Source organism: Salvelinus namaycush, chromosome 19 (genome assembly GCF_016432855.1).
Source record: "Salvelinus namaycush isolate Seneca chromosome 19, SaNama_1.0, whole genome shotgun sequence".
Taxonomy (NCBI): domain Eukaryota; kingdom Metazoa; phylum Chordata; class Actinopteri; order Salmoniformes; family Salmonidae; genus Salvelinus; species Salvelinus namaycush.
Genome location: NC_052325.1, coordinates 37,606,252 through 37,626,201, shown reverse-complemented (window position 1 = coordinate 37,626,201; position 19,950 = coordinate 37,606,252). Strand labels below are relative to the sequence as shown.

At 42.6% G+C, this 19,950-nt stretch overlaps 1 protein-coding gene across 2 annotated transcripts in view; it reads left to right on the top strand.

Moving 5' to 3' along the window:
* The first annotated feature begins 334 nt into the window (after window positions 1-334).
* The window catches only part of LOC120064390 (integrin alpha-6-like), a 33,010-nt gene continuing 13,394 nt past the window's right edge, over window positions 335-19,950 (top strand). For both annotated transcript variants that reach the window (XM_039014937.1, XM_039014938.1), the window contains exons 1-5: window positions 335-605; window positions 18,129-18,256; window positions 18,393-18,472; window positions 18,627-18,888; window positions 19,664-19,795. In XM_039014937.1, coding sequence (XP_038870865.1) covers window positions 424-605; window positions 18,129-18,256; window positions 18,393-18,472; window positions 18,627-18,888; window positions 19,664-19,795 — 784 coding nt within the window. In that variant the 5' untranslated portion in view covers window positions 335-423. The remainder of the gene's footprint in view (window positions 606-18,128; window positions 18,257-18,392; window positions 18,473-18,626; window positions 18,889-19,663; window positions 19,796-19,950) is intronic.

The following is a 19,950-nucleotide window of genomic DNA, read 5'->3' as shown; positions in this document are numbered from 1 at the left end:
AAATATACTGTACATGTTGATGAGTAGACTTAATGTACCTCTCAGTCCAGTCTGGTTACCAAATAGCCATTTCTGATCAATATTGGCTACAGTGTACTTTGATTTAATTTAATGACACCATGTATATTTTATCAAATGTTAACTCTAATGTGAACTGGAATGAATGAAGACAACTGAAATGGGCAGAGACTGGAGGTCAAATCAAACCCCAAAGTTAGAAAACTGTTAGGGATTTGTGTGGTGACGTAAAGGGCGTAGGGAGCAGAGGAGGCGCGCTGTAGTGCACGATTACTAATCCGTAAACCCGGGATAACAACAGAAGCATTCAGCAGGTCATGGAATTCAGCAGCGAATCCTGAGCGAGGGGTAGTGGAACAACCAGCACAGCATTGAACTATAGTGGTACCCTTAGGTGCTAACGCAATGGTGCACCCGAGAATATATTTTCCAATTCATGTGGCACTTATTTGTTTGCTAGAATGGACCCATATATCAGGCTTCAACCTGGATACCTTGAATGTCCTGAGGAAAGACGGAGAACCGGGCAGTTTATTTGGATTCTCTCTAGCCATGCACCGGCAACTTAATCCTTCAGATAAAACAATGTAAGATTTTTGTTTTGTTTGTGTTGTTGTTGCCGTATAAATTCTGTTGCATTTATTGCACTTATTTTGGGTTGGTTAGCTACTTCTTTTACGTCTCCACTTTACGCATAGTTGGATCATCCATCACTCGAAGCATGGTAGCAGGTTCATTGGCCAAATTCTTATGGGACCGTTTTCTTGTCGACGGAGGTGAATATGTACATTTAAAACTAATACGTTTTGTTGAGAACTTTTCCTAATTAAAAGCAACTTTATGTAGCTAAATTATCCATTGCTTTTCCTACATGGGAATAATGACAGATTCGTTGTCAGATTTTAAATACTTGTAGAAATTACGTTAAGGAATTTTGAAGATTTTTACTCCCAATGTTTTGTAGACCTACATGTTGAATGCGCTGTAGTAAGAGCACAGTGAGGATTTATATTCAGTAGAGCGTGGGGCCAGGCATTGTGTGTTTAAGAATGCCCTTTGACAGAGACCTTGCTACAAATTAACAATGGAAAACCAGAGGTAACAAGCTTTGTCACTCGAGAAATCTTGCATGTCAATTGAATTTGTTCAAAAGAAAGTGACTCTAAATCCCCAGTAACAAGTGACTACTCAAGGGATATCTATCAAACCCCTTTTCACAGTATTGGACACTGTAATGCATGCCTAGCTGTTATTTAAAAAGTATAATATTACTGTTGTCATTTCAGAAGCCTTTTTGCAGTGTCAAGTGGTCAAACAGTATTATACTGAACAAAAATATAAACGCAACATGCAACAATTTCAAAGATTTTACTGAGTTACAGTTCATATGAGGAAATCAGTCAATTGAAATAAATTCATTAGGCCCTAATCTGTGGATTTCACATGACTGGGAGAACAGATATGCATCTGTTGGTTTACAGATACCTTGAAAAAAGTGGGCCTCAGGATCTCATCGCAGTATTTTTGTGCATTCAAATTGCCATCGATAAAATGCAATTGTGTTCATTGTCCGTAGTTTACGCCTGCCCATACCATAACCCCACCGCCACCATGGGTAACTCTGTTCACAACGTTGACATCAGCAAACCGTTCACCCACACAACGCCATACATGTGGTCTGCGGTTGTGAGACCGGTTGGATGTACTGCCAAATTCTTTAAAACAAAGGTGGAGGTGGCTTATGGTAGATATATTAACATAAAATTTTCTGGCAACAACTCTGGTGGACATTCCTGCAGTCAGCCAGCCAATTGCACACTCCCTCAAACTTGAGACATCTGTGGCATTGTATTGTGTGACAAAACTGTACATTTGACCTTTTCTTTCCCCAGCACAAGGTGCACCTGTGTAATGATCATGCTGTTTAATCAGCTTCTTGATATGCAACACCTGTCAGGTGAATGGATTATCTTGGCAATAGGAGAAATACTCACTAACAGGGATGTAAACAAATGTGTGCACAACATTTGAGAGAAATAAGCTTTTAGTGCGTATGGAACATTTCTGGGATCTTTCTGGGGCCAACACTTCACATGTTGTGTTTATATTTTTGTTCAGTGTACTTTGTCTGGGGTTCTTACTGTCAATATTTCCTTTCACCAATGACTCCAGCCTGGTGCACTTATTGAATGAGTTCATAACATGGTTATAAACCCTGATCTACAAAACAAACGGTTGTCATTCTACTAAATAACAACTCTGGTATCTTCAGTGGTGTGACCATGGTTTTCACTATGAAGCTGTGATCCATTCTTTGATAGTTGAGATTTATTCCCGTGAAAAGAGCAATGATCTGTGACCTGTTGTTTTCCCAACAGTGAGAGTGGCTACGTGTGACATGAGTCAAGGTTAGTTATTGGTTTAGAACAGGAGTGCTAAGGGCAGTGGTCCAGACAGAACCCACTGGGATTTTAACTGTCAAACATCTGTGTAAGTATAGTGCATTGTGCACCATTTAAAAACATGGCAGCCCAATCATTGCATATATTAGATCATTAACAATCCATCAAGTCTAAGTTCATCCAACACCCTGTAGGTAAGAGGTATTTACTATTGAAAAAAATGGCTAGCTGGAGCACATCTGAGCAGTTGACTTCTGAGCCCTTACCCGCTATGTGCTGATTGACTTAGATCTGCCCACTACAGGCGGTCTGGCAAAAACCAGGCAGATGTGTCCATATTCAGAGTTTTATTGGCTCTTGGTCACCACCACAGAGTTGCACACACACACACACATCATAAATGCACCGTTCTGTATACATCTGGACCTTGTGTTGTTGTCCTCTGGTGGCTAGCTAGCTAGCTAAGATTGGCCCTTTCCTAAATTAGCTATGGATGGAGATAGGGATTTGGACTTGTGGTTTTACTTAATACTCCTTACTGGCCAATGATTATAACGGCGATCCAACTGTAAATTTATACATAGCGCCCCTGGACTGAGATGATGGAAGTTCAATATGTAGCAAGATGTAGAAGGCTAATGTTAACTAGCTAACATTGCCCATGATAAGAAGTTAGGCTAGCGAGCAAGCATTTTAGCCAGGTAGCCTAGGACAACAAAAACTAAAAGCGTGCACTGTATGACAGAGTCAAAGACTGTTTCGTCAACATGAAAGAGAGGAGGATGGCGTTGGCTTTTCTCTACAAGTAGAGTGAGTCAACATGTTTTTTCTACTTACACAAATACACACACATCAGAACCATGGACAGCCATATCATATTTAGCTTAAGTTGATTGGACTAAATTGTTTTTGGAATATTTTAGTTGTCACTGTATCAGACTAAGCATAGGTGATTTGATGATGTTGAAATGGTGTTGGAATAGTGTAGGCAGCTCCTGTTTTCTTTGCGACTTGCGGTAACTCTCCGTGGTTCTAAAATGTTGGAAACATTAATTTCCTTGACCATGCTGTAGGTTATGTTTGTTACATGCAATATGCTTTCACCAACAAACAAACTATCATGGTCCAAACACCAAGAAAATCATTAAGAGACCACGACAACGCCTTTCCCCCCTCAGGAGACTGAAAAGATTTGGCATGGGTCCCCAGATCCATCGAGAGCATCGGCATTCCGATCGTAACGCGCTACAGAGGGTAGTGCGTACAGCCCTGTACATCACTGGGGCAAAGCTTCCTGCCATCCAGGACCTATATACTAGGCAGTGTCAGAGGAAGTCCCCAAAAAATGTCAAAGACTCCAGTCACCTAAGTCATAGACTGTTCTCTCTGCTACTGCACGGAAACGGTACCGGAGCGCCAAGTCTAGGTCCAAAAGGCTCCTTAACAGCTTCTACCCCCAAGCCATAAGACTGCTGAACAATTGATCAAATGACCACCCGGACTATTTGCATTGACACCCCCCCTTTGTTTTTACACTGCTGCTACTCGCTGTTTATTATCTATTCATAGTCACTTTACCCCTACCTACATGTACAAATTACCTTGACTAACCTGTACCCCAGCACATTGACTCGGTACCCGTACCCTCTGTATATAGCCTCATTATTGTTACTTATTTTTGTACTTATTTTTTTTAACTTTAGTTAATTTAGTACATATTTTCTTAACTGCATTTTCGACGCATGTGACAAATACAATTTGATTTGATTTTGACTTCACCGGACAAAGGTTGCTCTCCGGTTTTGTGATGAAACAAAGGTGTGGTTAAATTTATTCTAATTATTTTCTCTGCCTTAGGCCTATACAGTATATCACGTCCGCAAGGCTTATGAACTAACAGGTTATAGAGCAAACAACGCAATTGTCACAACAGGTTGAAAAATAGCTTTTTTGGGGGGACTTGGCTTCCCAAGTGATTTTACCCACACACCGTTACTGACTGTAGACTACATAGCCTATCATTATCATTGCAGACACCAATTCACACAACTAAAGATGAGATGTCAACATCTTGGCAGAGAGAGAGGCTAATTACTGCTGCCAGTCAGAATTGATGGCCCTCTCTCTCTGGCCAGCTAGAGATCTTATCTGATAGGCTATAAATCAAGTGTGCATGCAGAGTGCACCAGGCCGTTTAGAGTCTTCTACTAATTTACTAACTTTATCTGGCATATAACACATTATCTTCCAGTAATAGTAACATGCACAACATACTCATGATAATACACTATATATACAAAAGTATGTGGACACCCATTCAAATTAGTGCATTCGGCAATTTCAGCCACACTCATTGCTGTCAGCTGTATAAAATCGAGCACACATCCATGCAATCTTCATAGACAAACATTGGCAGTAGAATGGCCTTACAATGTGGCACCGTCATATGATGCCACCTTTCCAACAAGTCAGTAAGTAACATTTCTGCCCTGCTAGAGCTGCCATGGTCAACTGTAAGTGCTGTTATTGTGAAGTGGAAATGTCTAGAAGCAACAACGGCTCAGCCATGAAGTGGTAGGCCACATAAGCTCACAGAATGGGACTGCAGAGTGCTGAAGCACGTAGCATGTAAAAATTGTCTGTCCTCGGCTGCAACACTCACTACCGCGTTCCAAACTGCCTCTGGAAGCAACATCAGCACAATAACTACTGTTCATCAGGAGCTTAATGAAATGGATTTCCATGGCCGAGCAGCCACACACAAGCCTAAGATCATCAATGCCAAGCGTGGGCTGGAGTGGTGTAAAGCTCGCCGCCATTGGACTCTGGAGCAGTGGAAACACGTTCTCTGGAGTGATAAATCACGCTTCACCATCTGGTAGTCCGGCGGATGAATCTGAGTTTGGCGTATGCCAGGAGAACGCTACCTGCCTGAATGCATAGTGTCAAATGTAAAGTTTGGTGGAGGAGGAATAATGGTCTGGAGCTGTTTTTCATGGTTCGGGCTAGGCCCCTTAGCTCCAGTGAAGGGAAATCTTAATGCTACAGCATGCAATGACATTCGAGACGATTCTGTGCTTCCAGCTTTGTGGCAACAGTTTGGGAAAGGCCCTTTCCTGTTTCAGCATGACAATGCCCACGTGCACAAAGCGAGGTTCATACAGAAATGGTTTGTCAAGATCGGTGTGGAAGAACTTGACTGATCTGCACAGAGCCCTGACTTCAACCCCATCGAACACCTTTGGGATGAATTGGAACCCTGACTGCGAGCCAGGCCTAATCGCCCAACATCAGTGCGTGACCTTACTAATGCTCTTGTGGCTGAATGGAAGCAAGTCCCCGCAGCAATGTTCCAACATCTAGTGGAAAGGCTTCCCAGAAGAATGGAGGCTATTATAGCAACAAGAGGGGGACCAACTCCATATTAATGCCCATGATTTTGGAATGAGATGTTCGACGAGCAGGTGTCCACATACTTTTGGTCATATAGAGTAAATACAGCCATGTAAAAGTCATATTAACTGGCAATTCTGTACTGACGATATGTATTAGTTAAACAGGTAAACAATGATACCAACTGGCGACAGAACAACTACGTTATAGATGTAACAAGATAACCAACATTATTCAGGTTTCAGTAGCATGCAGTAATCATCATAAACAATCCCCAACAATATAAAGCCCCAACTTACATTGTCAATGCACACACAACACTTCTAAAATGAACACTGAAAACTCGGTCGCCAGCCAGACTGGCATCTTCTGTCGAAGACTAAAAAACACTGAGCTACAGTGGGTGGAGCCAGAGTCCAAATGACCATTCAAACCTGCTGATTGGCTGAAAGGAATGGCCTTTTTTACAGCCGCCCCTGGATTTCTTACGGAAATCCAAACAACTTCGGAAATGCCTCAATGTGGGGCATAGTCTTTAAGTGCCTTGTCCTATCCAGCAGGACAGCCAGGGCAGAGAGTCAGAGCAGCTAAGGAACCAGACAAAGTGGGGTCCAGTCCTACTGTGCATCTGGCCAAACTAGAGTGGCAGCTGATAGCAAGTGGCACTTTAGAGGACCATGGGGGCCATGAGGGTGCTGGCTTTAAGGCACGTAAGGCCGTAGGGGCCACCCCACGAGGAGGTTGCACAACGTCGCAGGAACAGTGTCTGGTCATTCCATGGGATGCCACGGGGTGGTGGAAGATCCTCTAGCTCAGCTGGTTGAAGGCCGCTGGGGCCCAGTCCTGGGCACTGAGTTAGTGACTTCTCCCTACTGCTGAAGATGATGGCTCCCATGGTGGAGCAGGTGGAGACCTTTGGGCGAGGCTCATCAGAGATCTGAAGGCAGGGGCAGGCTGGGCCCCAGAGATGAGGTCAGGTGATTTCCCAGGTGTGAGGGCCAAGGGTCTTCCAGTGCAGGAGGTGGGGCTGCCTCCCAGAACTGGAGACAGCAGGCCCATGGGTCAGTGAACAGTGGTTCCCCCAGGTCACTAGGCTGAGGGCCTAGCCGGGCAGGAAACTCAGGGCCTACTACTAAGACAGAGGACTGCAAGCCTAGCTAAGCAGGGAACTGGGAGCTTAGCGCTAGGACAGGTGGATGTGCACCGGCTGAGGTTGGGGGCTGCGAACTGGCTAGGAGCAGGGACTGCAGACCTAGAGTGACAGCCAACTCGGGGCCCTACAGGGCAGGAGATCCAGGGCCTGGAACTAGCACAGGAGGTTTACATTTCATGATCTTTGATGGAAAAACAGAAGCTTGGAATTTCTCAGAAGCCTGGCAGTTGGCTATGTCCCAGTAAAGCTCAAAGGCAGGTTATAATCTCCTGGGTAGAGACTGAGACACTGATTTATTAGCAGTGATAGAGGAGCTCAGGCCCTGGTGGTTTGAAAAACCACACACTTTTGCCAAATGTTGTTATGGCCTGGCTGGTGTAACAAGCCAACTCTAGACCAGTGCCAAGTGTTGGTGTAGGTAAACAGACACAGTTAGAACAGCTGCAGTGGTTCTGGGGACTTTGAGTGCACAGCTGTAGGGTCAGCATCACACAACATTTGGGGAAAAAGGTCAGCAAGGTCACGGGATACAACCACAGTTTGGCCACCACTAATAATTTACACGTTGGGCTCTATTTTAACAGGCCTAGTGCAATTGTAAATCGTAGCGCTGGTGGTAGCGTTATAGGTTCAGGGGTGTGTCAGAAATATTTGAACTATTTTCACAATTGGAATTATGGGCGTAGTAGCTGGCGATGCCGTGAAAGGGCTGGGTTTTGGAGAATAAACAACTCGTGGGTGTGTGAAGGCTTGGCCCCTCACTAGCCAAACAGAACGTGCTCCATGGCTAAATATGTGGTTGCTTCATGTTGTGTATTTACGGTATTTTATGTATTGCTTTGTCATCAACTCCAATTTGAAAGTTAGTCCCTTATAGCCTCCTTCGTTAAATAGCCTGCCCCATATTTGCTAAATATGTTGAACATGTTTGCAGTCCAGTCTTCTAATTGCATTGGTTCAGTGTGGAAATACATAGTTAAACATAGGCTACAGTATAGCATTCACACTGATATAGGGGCTAGCCCTACTGTAAATTGCAGTCTGGATATGGACATAAGCAAGATTAAATTCACTAGGCTATTGATAATGCCTAAAAAAAAGAACTTAACAACAACTTGTTTTATTTAGGCTATGTCTAGATACAGTTACAGGCACCATAATTGCTCCCTGTGGGTGTATAATACAGACAAGGCAACTTAGACTATGGAGGGTTTTACGCACATTAAAAACTTTGGTTTATAAAATCATGTTTTATAAACATCATAGAACCATCTTACAGATCATAATGTATTTGCACTTCTGCAGAAATAACAGATGGAATTGCATTCGAAGCCAGGGAAGTTTGGTTTTTAATTAAACGAAAAACAACCAACAACAATATTTCTAAGTAGATATTATATATATATTATATATATACTATATATATATATATATATATATATATATATATATATATATATATATATATATATATATATAGTAATTTCATGGCATTGTGTGCACGCGTAGGCTTAAATGTCTTTGCACATAACATTTGCACGTCTGTACTAAATACTAGGCTCCTGTCAATTATCGTTGCCTATGTGTGTGGCAGATTCTCCCCAAAATTATAGGAGGACTGAATAGTATTTGAGGAGTGTGTCTTTGGTAATCGGATGAGGGGTGCTCTTCCAAAAGGGGGATGGATAGCCTACGTGAACAAGCAAAATGCAGGGATGTGGATTGTGAGTAATGAAAAAGCATGAGGGCAAAAAGCTCCAAAATATTTAAAGCAGTCTCAGTAGAACATTTTAAAACCCCTAAATTCATAGGCTTCTTTTGGCTAATATTCAAAATAAAAAGACACACTATATGCTATGCTGCTAAACCAGCCATGATTAAGGGGAGGGTAGGCTATGGTTGGTTTTGAATCAAATGAAATTAAATGGGGGGAAACCAATAGTTTTTTAATGTTTCTAAATACGAGATTCACCGGCACAAAAGGCACATCTCTCATTCCATGGGCACTGTGTGTCATGAATGGATAAGCTGCACTTCTGCTCTCAAAATCCCTGCCATTATCAACTGCATTACTACTTTTTGTGGGTTTTAAAACTTCCCATTAGCGCTGCATGAAATTGTCACTTTTCCACTTGTTTTTATGGACACGCTGTAAATATTGCCAGCCCTCCTAGCCCTAGTCTGTAACCAATCCTACTGTCTTAGACTTCTTGACATGGATAGGAATATGATGGCTCTCCATGTACTTAGTAGCACAGCTAACTTGATGCTATAACCTGGTGGTTTCTGTTTTAGAGGAACAGAGGGCAGTAGATTTGCAATGTTATTTTTTGATAATGTGTCCTAAAAAGTTAATTTCCGATGCATTGAACCGTTTCAAATCTTGTTGTACTTGGAAAATGAGTCTCCTTTCCCCTAAGTGTAACTTGTTGGCAATTCCGTCTTTGCCTGGCTACCCATCCACATCGCTCCGGCCAAACGCCACGCCCACTAACATTTCTTCTCCACGATGAGTCTGGATTTGCTTCCTCCCCGAGGACTTCTAGAATGTGAACACATTCAAACCTGTTTGGTTCAAGAAACCGATGCGCTGGGCCAGAGCCGGTCTACACGAATCATGAATCACGTAATTTTTACGTCAGCACAAACTACTTCTAGGTTAGCGGGTTCAGACTGATGTATGGAGCGATCGATACAGCCGCGAAATTAAATTCAGGATGAGTCGTCAGGCAAGTTCCATGACTGTCAAAGTTCTCAACTACCAGTAGCACTTTTGACTTTTTGTCTTGTGGACTCTAAGCTAACAAAGTCCAGCCTTGCTTGTGTCTAATTGCTTAATTGTTCCCTATTAGTTTATCTAGATCAGAAGCTGTTGGGTAATCATTATAACAGGGGAATAAGGTGCTTATCTATAAGTACTTTAAAATATATATACATTTTCTCCTTCAGAAATGAGCAGCTTGTTTTCATGTGTCATCTAGACTTTGTACGCAAAGGCTGGAGTGCTGCGTGTGAATGCCGATGTTACCCTTCAGTGACTTGCCAAATTTTACAACTACAGTTGAAGTCAGAAGTTTACATACACCTTAGCCAAATGCATTTAAACTCAGTTCTTCACAATTCCTGACATTTAATCCTGGTAAAAAATCCCTGTCTTAGGTCAGTTAGGATCACCACTTTATTTTAAGAATGTGAAATGTCAGAATAATAGTAGAGAGAATGATTTATTTCAGCTTTTATTTCTTTCATCACATTCCCAGCGGATCAGAAGTTTACATACACTCAATTAGTATTTGGTAGCATTGCCTTTAAATTGTTTAGCTTGGGTCAAATGTTTCAGGTAGCCTTCCACAAGCTTCCCACAATAAGTTGGGTGAATTTTGGCCCATTCCTCCTGACAGAGCTGATGTAACTGAGTCAGGTTTGTAGGCCTCCTTGCTCGCACACACTTTTTCAGTTCTGCCCAGAAATTTTCTATGGAATTGAGGTCAGGGCTTTGTGATGGCCACTCCAATACCTTGACTTTGTTGTCCTTAAGCCATTTTGCCACAACTTTGGAAGTATGCTTGGGGTCATTGTCCATTTGGAAGACCCATTTTCGACCAAGCTTTAACTTCCTTACTGATGTCTTGAGATGTTGCTTCAATATATCCATATAATTTTCCCTCCACGTGATGCCATCTATTTTGAAGTGCACCAGTCCCTCCTGCAGCAAAGCACTCCCACAACATGATGCTGCCACCCCCGTGCTTCACGGTTGGGATGGTGTTTTTCGGCTTGCAAGCCTCACCCTTTTTCCTCCAAACATAACGATTATCATTATGGCCAAAAGTTCAATTTTTGTTTCATCAAACCAGAGGACATTTCTCCAAAAAATACGATCTTTGTCCCCATGTGCAGTTTCAAACTGTAGTCTGGCTTTTTTATGGCAGTTTTGGAGCAGTGACTTCTTCCTTGCTGAGCGGCCTTTCAGGTTATGTCGATATAGTTCTCGTTTTACTGTGGATATAGAATACTTTTGTACCTGTTTCCTCCAGCATCTTCACAAGGTCCGTTGTTGTTGTTCTGGGATTGATTTGCACTTTTCGCACCGAAGTACATTCGTCTCTAGGAGACAGAACGTGTCTCCTTCCTGAGCGGTATCACGGCTGCGTGGTCCCATGGTGATTATACTTGCGTACTATTTTTGTACAGATGAACGTGGTACCTTCAGGCGTTTGGAAATTGCTTCCAAGGATGATCCAGACTTATGGAGGTCTACAATTTTTTTTTCTCAGGTCATGGCTGATTTCTTTTGATTTTCCCATGATGTCAAGTAAAGAGGCAATGAGTTTGAAGGTAGGCCTTGAAATACATCCATGGATACACCTCCAATTGACTCAAATGATGTCAATTAGCCTATCAGAAGCTTCTAAAGCCATGACATAATTTTCTGGAATTTTCTAAGCTTTTTAAAGGCACAGTCAACTTGCTGTATGTTAACTTCTGACCCACTGGAATTGTGATACAGTGAATTATGAGTGAAATAAACAATTGTTGGAAAATGACTTGTGTCATGCACAAAGTAGATGTCCTAACCAACTTGCCAAAACTCTAGTTTGTTAAAAAGACATTTGTGGAGTGGTTGAAAAATGAGTTTTAATGGCTCCAACCTAAGTGTATGTAAACGTCCGACTTCAACTGTATCAATGGGGAGCACTGCTGAGAACCTTTACTTGCAGATACAAATCCCTGTGTGTTGTTTCCCACTCTAATGCAGCTCTATGGGGTTGGTTTCCCCAGGCTTTAAGTGAGAGTGTGATGTGCAAGAGTAACATTGGAATAAATAATGATTTTGAAAGCCCTCAACTATCTTGAACTGCGCTTCGAACTGACAGCTCAGTCGCTCTGTGAAGTTGTAGTTAACATCTTTGTTTTGACTGAGCTGTTATTTGCATTTCACTGGCTGTTGATAGAGGGGACATAATTTGAGCTTCGATCTTCCCCTTTCCCAACAAGCTTCCTCTTGGGAGTCCTTGTTTGGTAAATGAAGGTCCATGACCCTATCCAAAGAATCAATAGGTGGTTCACGGAATAGCTTGTGGAATCATGCAGAGTGGAGGAAGAAGGTGGAGAGGATTCCCTGCCCCCCTTTGTGGAAACTCCCTAAGCGGTTAAACATAGCACTTGTAGTGTATGGACAGTTATCACTCTATTATGTCCCCAATATAGTTCCCTAATAGCATTACAATACTACTTAATCTATGTAACACAACAAACATGCTGCACAATATGTAATATTGTTACCCAGATATGCAATAGAATCAAATGTATTTATAAAGCCCTTTTTACATCAGCCGATGTCACAAAGTTCTATACAGAAACCCAGCCTAAAACCCACAAACAGCAAGCAATGCAGATGTAGAAGCATGGTGGCTAGGAAAAACTCTCTAGAAAGGCAGAAATCTAGGAAGAAACCTAGGGAGGAACCAGGCCCTGAGGAGTGGCCAGTCCTCTTCTGGCTGTGCTGGGTGGAGATTATAACAGTACATGGCCAAGATGTTCAAAGGTTCATAGATGACCAGCAGGGTCAAATAATAATAATCACAGTGGTTGAGGGTGCAACAGGTCAATACCTCAGGAGTAAATGTCAGTTGGCTTTTCATAGCTGATCATTCAGAGTTAGAGACAGCAGGTACGGTAGAGAGAGCGAGAGAGTCGAAAACAGCAGGCCCGAGACAAGGTAGCACGTCCGGTGAACAGGTCAGGGTTCCATAGCCCCAGGCAGAACATTTGAAACTGGAGCAGCAGTACGACCAGGTGGACTGGGGACAGCATGGAGCCATCAGGCCAGGTAGTCCTGAGGCATGGTCCTAGGGATCAGGTCCTCTGAGAGAGAGAGAGAGCATACACAGCGTACACTTAAATTCACACAGGACACCGGATAAGACAGGAGAAATACTCTAGATATAACAGACTGACCCTAGCCCCCCGACACATAAACTATTGCAGCATAATTACTGGAGGCTGAGACAGGAGGGGTTGGGAGACACTATGGCCCCATCTGACAATACCTCCGGACAGGGCCAACCAGGCAGGATATATACCCCACCAACTTTGCCAAAGCACAGCCCCCACACCACTAGAGGGATATCTTCAACCACCAACTTACTACCCAGTTTTTCACTGTCTTTTTACTGTTGTTTATATTTCTTTACTTACTTATTGTTCACCTAATACCTTTTTGCACTATTGGTTAGAGCCTGTAAGTAAGCATTTCACTGTAAGGTCTACACCTGTTGTAGTCGGCGCACGTGACAAATAAACTATGATTTGATTTGAGATAAGGCCGAGTATAGCCCACGAGATCTCCCCCACGGCACGAACCCGAGGGGGGTACCAACCCAGACAGGAAGATGACATCAGTAACTCAAATCACTCAAGTGAAGCACCCCTCCTAGGGACGGCATGTAAGAGCACCAGTAAGCCAGTGACTCAGCCCCTGTAATAGGGTTAGAAGCAGAGAATCCCAGTGGAGAGAGAGAGGAACCGGCCAGGCAGAGACAGCAAGGGCGGTCCGTCACTCCAGTGCCTTTCCATTCACCTTCACACCCCTGGGCCAGACTACACTCAATCATAGGACCTACTGAATAGATGAGTCTTCAATAAAGACTTCTCTCACATGGCTAGGCAGACCATTCCATAAAAATTGAGCTCTATGGGAGAAAGCCCTGCCTCCAGCTGTTTGCTTAGAAATTCTAGGGACAATAAGGAGGCCTGCGTCTTGTGACCGTAGCGTACATGTAGGTATGTACGGCAGTACCAAATCGTAAAGATAGGTAGGAGGAAGCCCATGCAATGCTTTGTAGGTTAGCAGTAAAACCTTGAAGTTTATTTAGTGCTTCATCCAGGTAGCCGGAAGTAGAGCATTTCAGTAGTCTAATTTAGAAGTGACAAAAGCATGGATACATTTTTATGCATCATTTTTGGACAGAAAGTTTCAGATTTTTGCAATGTTTCGTAGATGGAAAAAAGCTGTCCTTGAAACAGTCATGATATAGTCATCAAAAGAGAGATCAGGGTCCAGAGTAACGCCGAGGTCCTTCAATTTTATTTGAGATGAAGATTAATTGTCAGATCCAACAGAAGATCTCAGAAGACCTAGAACTAGCATCTCTGTTTTGTCCGAGTTTAAAAGTGAAACATTTGCTGCCATCCACTTCCTTATGTCTGAAACACAGGCTTCCAGGGACGGCAATTTTGGGGCTTCACCATGTTTCATCGAAATGTACGCCTATGTATCGTCCGCATAGCAGTGAAACTTAACTTAAAATTATGTTTCCAAATGACATCACCAAGAGGTAAAATATATAGTGAAAACAATAGTGGTCCTAAAACGGAACCTTGAGGAACACCGAAATTTACAGTTGATTTGTCACTGGCCAAACCATCCACAGAGACAGACTGACGGATAAGATGGAAACCAGTTCAGAACTTGTCCGTGTAGACCAATTTGGGTTTCCAATCTCTCCAAAAGAATGTGGTGATCAATGGTATCAAAAGCAGCACTAAGGTCTAGGAGCATGAGGACAGATGCAGAGCCTTGGTCTGATGCCATTAAAAGGTCATTTACCACCTTCACGAGTGCAGTCTCAGTGCTATGATGGGGTCTAAAACCAGACTGAAGCATTTCGTATACATTGTTTGTCTTCTGGAAGGCAGTGAGTTTCTGCGCAACAGCTTTTTTTTTTTTTTTTGAGAGGAATGGAAGATGTGATATAGGCCGATTTTAGTTTTTTTATATTTTCTGGGTCAAGGTTTGGCTTTTTCAAGAGAGACTTTATTACTGCCACTTTTAGTGAGTTTGGTACACATCTGGTGGATAGGGAGCTGTTTATTATGTTCAACATAGGAGGGCCAAGCACAGGAAGCAGCTCTTTGAGTAGTTTAGTTGGAATAGGGTTCAGTATGCAGCTTGAAGGTTTAAATGCCATGACTATTTTCATCAATGTGTCAAGAGATATAGTATTAAAAAACTTGAGTGTCTCCTTTGATCCTAGGTCCTGGCAGTGTTGTGCAGACTCAGGACAACTGAGCTTTGGAGAAATACGCAGATTTAAAGAAGAGTCTGTAATTTGCTTTCTAATGATCATGATCTTTTTGACAAAGAGGTTAATTCATTTTTGACTGCTGAAGTGAAAGCCATCCTCTCTTGGGGAATGCTGCTTTTTAGTTAGCTTTGCGACAGTATTAAAAACAAATTTGGGATTGTTCTTAATTGAGGAGACTAAGTTGGAAAAATAGAATGATCGAGCAGCAGTGAGGGCTCTTCGATACTGCACGGTACTGTCTTTCCAAGCTAGTCGAAAGACTTCCAGTTTGGTGTAGCACAATTTCCGTTCCAATTTTCTGGAAGTTTGCTTCAGAGCTCAGGTATTTTCTGTATACCAGGGAGGTAGTTTCTTGTGACAAATGTTTTTTGTTTTTAGGGGTGCGACTGCATCTATGGTGTTACGCAATGTAAAAAAATATATATTTATTAAACTAGGCAAGTCAGTTAAGAACAAATTCTTATTTTCAAGAATAAGCCTTCTTCAGGGGCAGAACGACAGATTTATACCTTGTAAGCTCAGGGATTTGAACTTGCAACTTTTCGGTTACTAGCCCAACTCTCTAACCACTAGGCTACCCTGCCGCACCAATTAAGTTCCTCAGTTAGGTGGTTAACCGATTGTTGTACTCTGACGTCCTTGGGTAGGTGGAGGGAGTCTTGAAGGGCATCTAGGAATCTTTGGGTTGTCTGAGAATTTATAGCATGGCTTTTGATGATCCTTGGTTGGGGTCTGAGCAGATCATTTTTTGTGATTGCAAACGTAATAAAATGGTGGTCCGATAGTCCAGGATTATGAGGAAAAACATTAAGATCCACAATATTTATTTTGCGGGACAGAACTAGGTCCAGAGTATGACCGTGGCAGTGAGTAGGTCCGGAGACATGTTGGACAAAACCCACTGAGTCGATGATGGATCCGAAAGCCTTTTGGAGTGGGTCTGTGGACTTCTCCATGTGAATATTAAATAAAAAAATTAGAATATTATCTGCCATGACTACAAGGTCAGATAGGAATTCAGGGAACTCGGTGAGGAATGCTGTATACGGCCCAGGAGGCCTGTAAACAGTAGCTATAAAAAGTGATTGAGTAGGCTGCATAGATTTCATGACTAGAAGCTCAAAATACGAAAACACAGTAATTTTAGTTTTTGTAAATTGAAATTTGGTATCGTAAATGTTAGCAACACCTCCACCTTTGCGGGATGTGCAATGGTCACCAGTGTAACCAGGAGGAGAGGCCTCATTTAACACAGTGAATTTATCAGGCTTAAGCCATGTTTCAGTCAGGCCAATCGCATCACGATTATGATCAGTGATTAGTTCACTGCCTTGGAAGTGAGGGATCTAACATTAAGTAGCCCTATTTTGAGATGTGAGATATCAAAATCTCTTTCAATAATGGCAGGAATGGAGGAGGTCCTTATCCTAGTGAGATTGCTAAGGCGAACACCGCCATGTTTAGTTTTTCCCAACCAGGATCGAGGCACAGCCCCCGTCTCAATGTGGATAGCTGAGCTGACTACAATGACTGTGCTAGTGGCAGACTCCACTAAGCTGGCAGGCTGTCTAACAGCATGCTGCCTGGTCTGCACCCTATCTCATTGTGGAGCTAGGGGAGTTAGAGCCCTGTCTATGTTCACAGATAAGATGAGAGCACCCCTCCAGCTAGGATGGAGTCCGTCACTCCTCAGCAGGCCAGGCTTGGTCCTGTTTGTGGGTGCGTCTCAGAAAGAGGGCCACTTATCTACAAATTCTATCTTTTGGGAGGGGCAGAAAACAGTTTTCAACCAGCAATTGAGTTGTGAGACACTGCTGTAGAGCTCATCACTCCCCCTAACTGGGAGGGGGCCAGAGACAATTACTCAATGCCGACACATCTTTCTAGCTGATTTACACGCTGAAGCTATGTTGTGCTTGGTGACCTCTGACTGTTTCATCCGAACATCGTTGGTGCCGACGTGGATAACAAAATTCCTATACTCTCTACACTCGCCAATTTTAGCCTTAGCCAGCACCATCTTCAGCGTAGCCTTAACGTTGTTAGCCCTGCCCCCTGGTAAACAGTGTATGATCGCTGGATGATTATTTTTAAGTCTAATACTGCGGGTAATGGAGTCGCCAATGACTAGGGTTTTCAATTTGTCAGAGCTAATGGTGGGAGGCTTCGATATTGTTAGCCATTCTCATTGATGCATCTGATCATGTTTTCAGTGTTCCTTAGTATGTGGCTGTGGCTCTCACTCACTGTTCAGGCTGGAAAATATGACCCAGAGAGGTCCTGCTGAAGTGTTTGTCTCTCACTGTGGTTGTTCTGTTTGTTCCCCATTTTATAGTGTTAGCCTAACAGGGATGCTTTTTTTATTTAGTGAAGTGCCAAGTACAGCCAATTCCTAAAAACCCTCCTAAGCTATTACATTTAATTGCAAAATCAGTCAGTCACAGCTCTTATAAAGTATTGTGCATAAATATAGGGCATAAATAAATGGCTCTACAAGTTATTCAACCCTAAAACGTATTCATGCAGGATATTGTACCCTGCGGTTGTTAAGATTCTCTTAGGCACTGATTTGGATATGTTGTGGTCAGTGAACTAATGTTGTACAGGACAATCATATGATTGAATATACTCCAAATGAGATCATACTGTTTCTCTGCCTAGTGCTAGTTGTACAGCACAGTAGACTACTGTACTACAGAGACAGAACATGAGAAGTTCACAAACATAATTATTCTGAGGACATTAACTGACAGCCAGATGAAATACAAAAAAACATTTTAATTGTGGCACATCTCAAATGGCATGTTCACAATTTCTTCAAGTCTATGAGACAGTACTATGATTGCTGGCAGTTTGAATATTAAGTAGTTGGCATGTGCTATATTTGCCAGTTTGACATGGTGTCTGTTATCCAGGCCAGTTCTGGGTTACTAAACTGACCGCTTTGGTCAATATGAATTATTGAATATGACAGCTGCAGTATAGGATTACCAAACATCTCTGACATCTGCTATTGTCACAGTACATTCATCTATAGACCATGAATATCTTAAAACATTTTTTTTTTTGCAGACTGTTGATTGGAGCACCAAGAGCCAAAGCACTGGCTAACCAGAGAGCCAACATAACCGGTGGCCTGTACAGTTGTGACATCACCACCGAATCCGATGACTGTGACCGCATCGATTTTGACAATGAAGGTGAGGTGTTACTCAAATCTGGTTCTATCTGTTTCTCTTTCTTACACAACATATGGTTGAACATTATGCTTTATTAACCACAATATACTGTAAGTAAAATTCATTCTAAAGCGAGAATCAACATAAATTCCCACAGAGGATGTGAGAGTTGAGAACAAGGAGAACCAGTGGATGGGGGTGACAGTTAACAGCCAGGGCCCCGGAGGGAAGATTGTGGTAAGTCGGTGTCAGAGAATACTGTGCATTGCTGTGTTACTAGCCAGGTTCATAGTGCTTTGTATATCTGTCGTGCAGAACGTTGCGTCAGATCTACAGTATCATCAGCTAAGGATCTGCCTTGCATGCTGATTCCGCTGTCTCGTCATTGCAGACCTGTGCTCACCGCTATCAGAGACGTCTGTTTGTGGACACTGCTCAGGAGTCCCGTGACATCACAGGTCGCTGCTACATCCTGAGTCAGGACCTCACTATTGATGCATCCTCTGATGAAGATGGAGGGAACTGGAGGTTCTGTGAGGGGAGAGCCAGAGGCCATGAGAGGTTTGGCTCCTGTCAGCAGGGTCTGGCTGCCACTTTCACCAAGGACTACCATTACGTGGTGTTTGGAGCGCCTGGCGCCTACAACTGGAAAGGTGGGTGTCTGTTCATAAGGTATGCAATTAAGTTGCCATTGTAAGTCGCTCTGGATGAGAACATCTGCTAAATGACAAAAAATGTACAATGTGAAAAGTAAATGTAAGTTATCAAAACCTATTTACTTCAATCGATCAAAATCAGTGGATGTACAATATATAGATTTAAATCTCTGCAGAATGAGCTGTGCAGTATATTGTGATTCACATGCCCTCTAGAGGTAAGGAAAGGCTTTGCAACATACTTCATCAGACATTTCCTTACTGTGCTTTAAAGTGTAGATCAGCAGTTGAAAGAATGACCAAGCATTCTTCCGACCACTGTTTCTGTAAAAAGCGGGGGATGGGGCTGGATAAATGTAACCACCCTCAAATTCAAAGACAGAGCTATGGATGCAAGGACTGACCATCTATGATTTCACAATTCAAGTTTTAACCATGTTTTTAGGCTATACAGTGTGTGTTTACATTTACTTTGTTTACAAACATTGAACAAGCTTATATTTTGGGTTCTGATGGGGTACGACAGTTGAGCTAAGCTCAGGAGCCATTTATAAGTCATTCTTCGAGAATGAATGGGTACATTTCATTAGTTCAGAAGTCCAACCATGGATTGCCCTTCAAAACAATTTTATTTTCACCTGTAAAAAAGAAATTCACCCAGTTACATTTTGCTTGTGTCATTATTGTTGAAGATTTCATATTGTTTTGTTGAGCATATTTAAGCCAGCACCATTCCGTTGACATTTTCACCCCTCACTCTCAACCACTCTAGGCATAGTACGTGTAGAGCAAAAGAACAACACTTTGTTGGAAAGGGGATTTTATGATGATGGGCCTTATGAAGTTGGAGATGAGAACCGCTTGGATCCTGACCTGGTCCCTGTGCCTGCTAACAGCTACTTAGGTGGGTACAGTAGGTCTGAACCTTGACTGCGGGAACTATGTGTTTTCTGTGATTAGGCATCCTGTTCATGACCAGTTTGTCTGCTGCCAACGCTGATCAGTTTCTGTATAAGTCGCCTTCTCTACAGGTCAGCCCTGAGAAAAGTCTGGATGTGA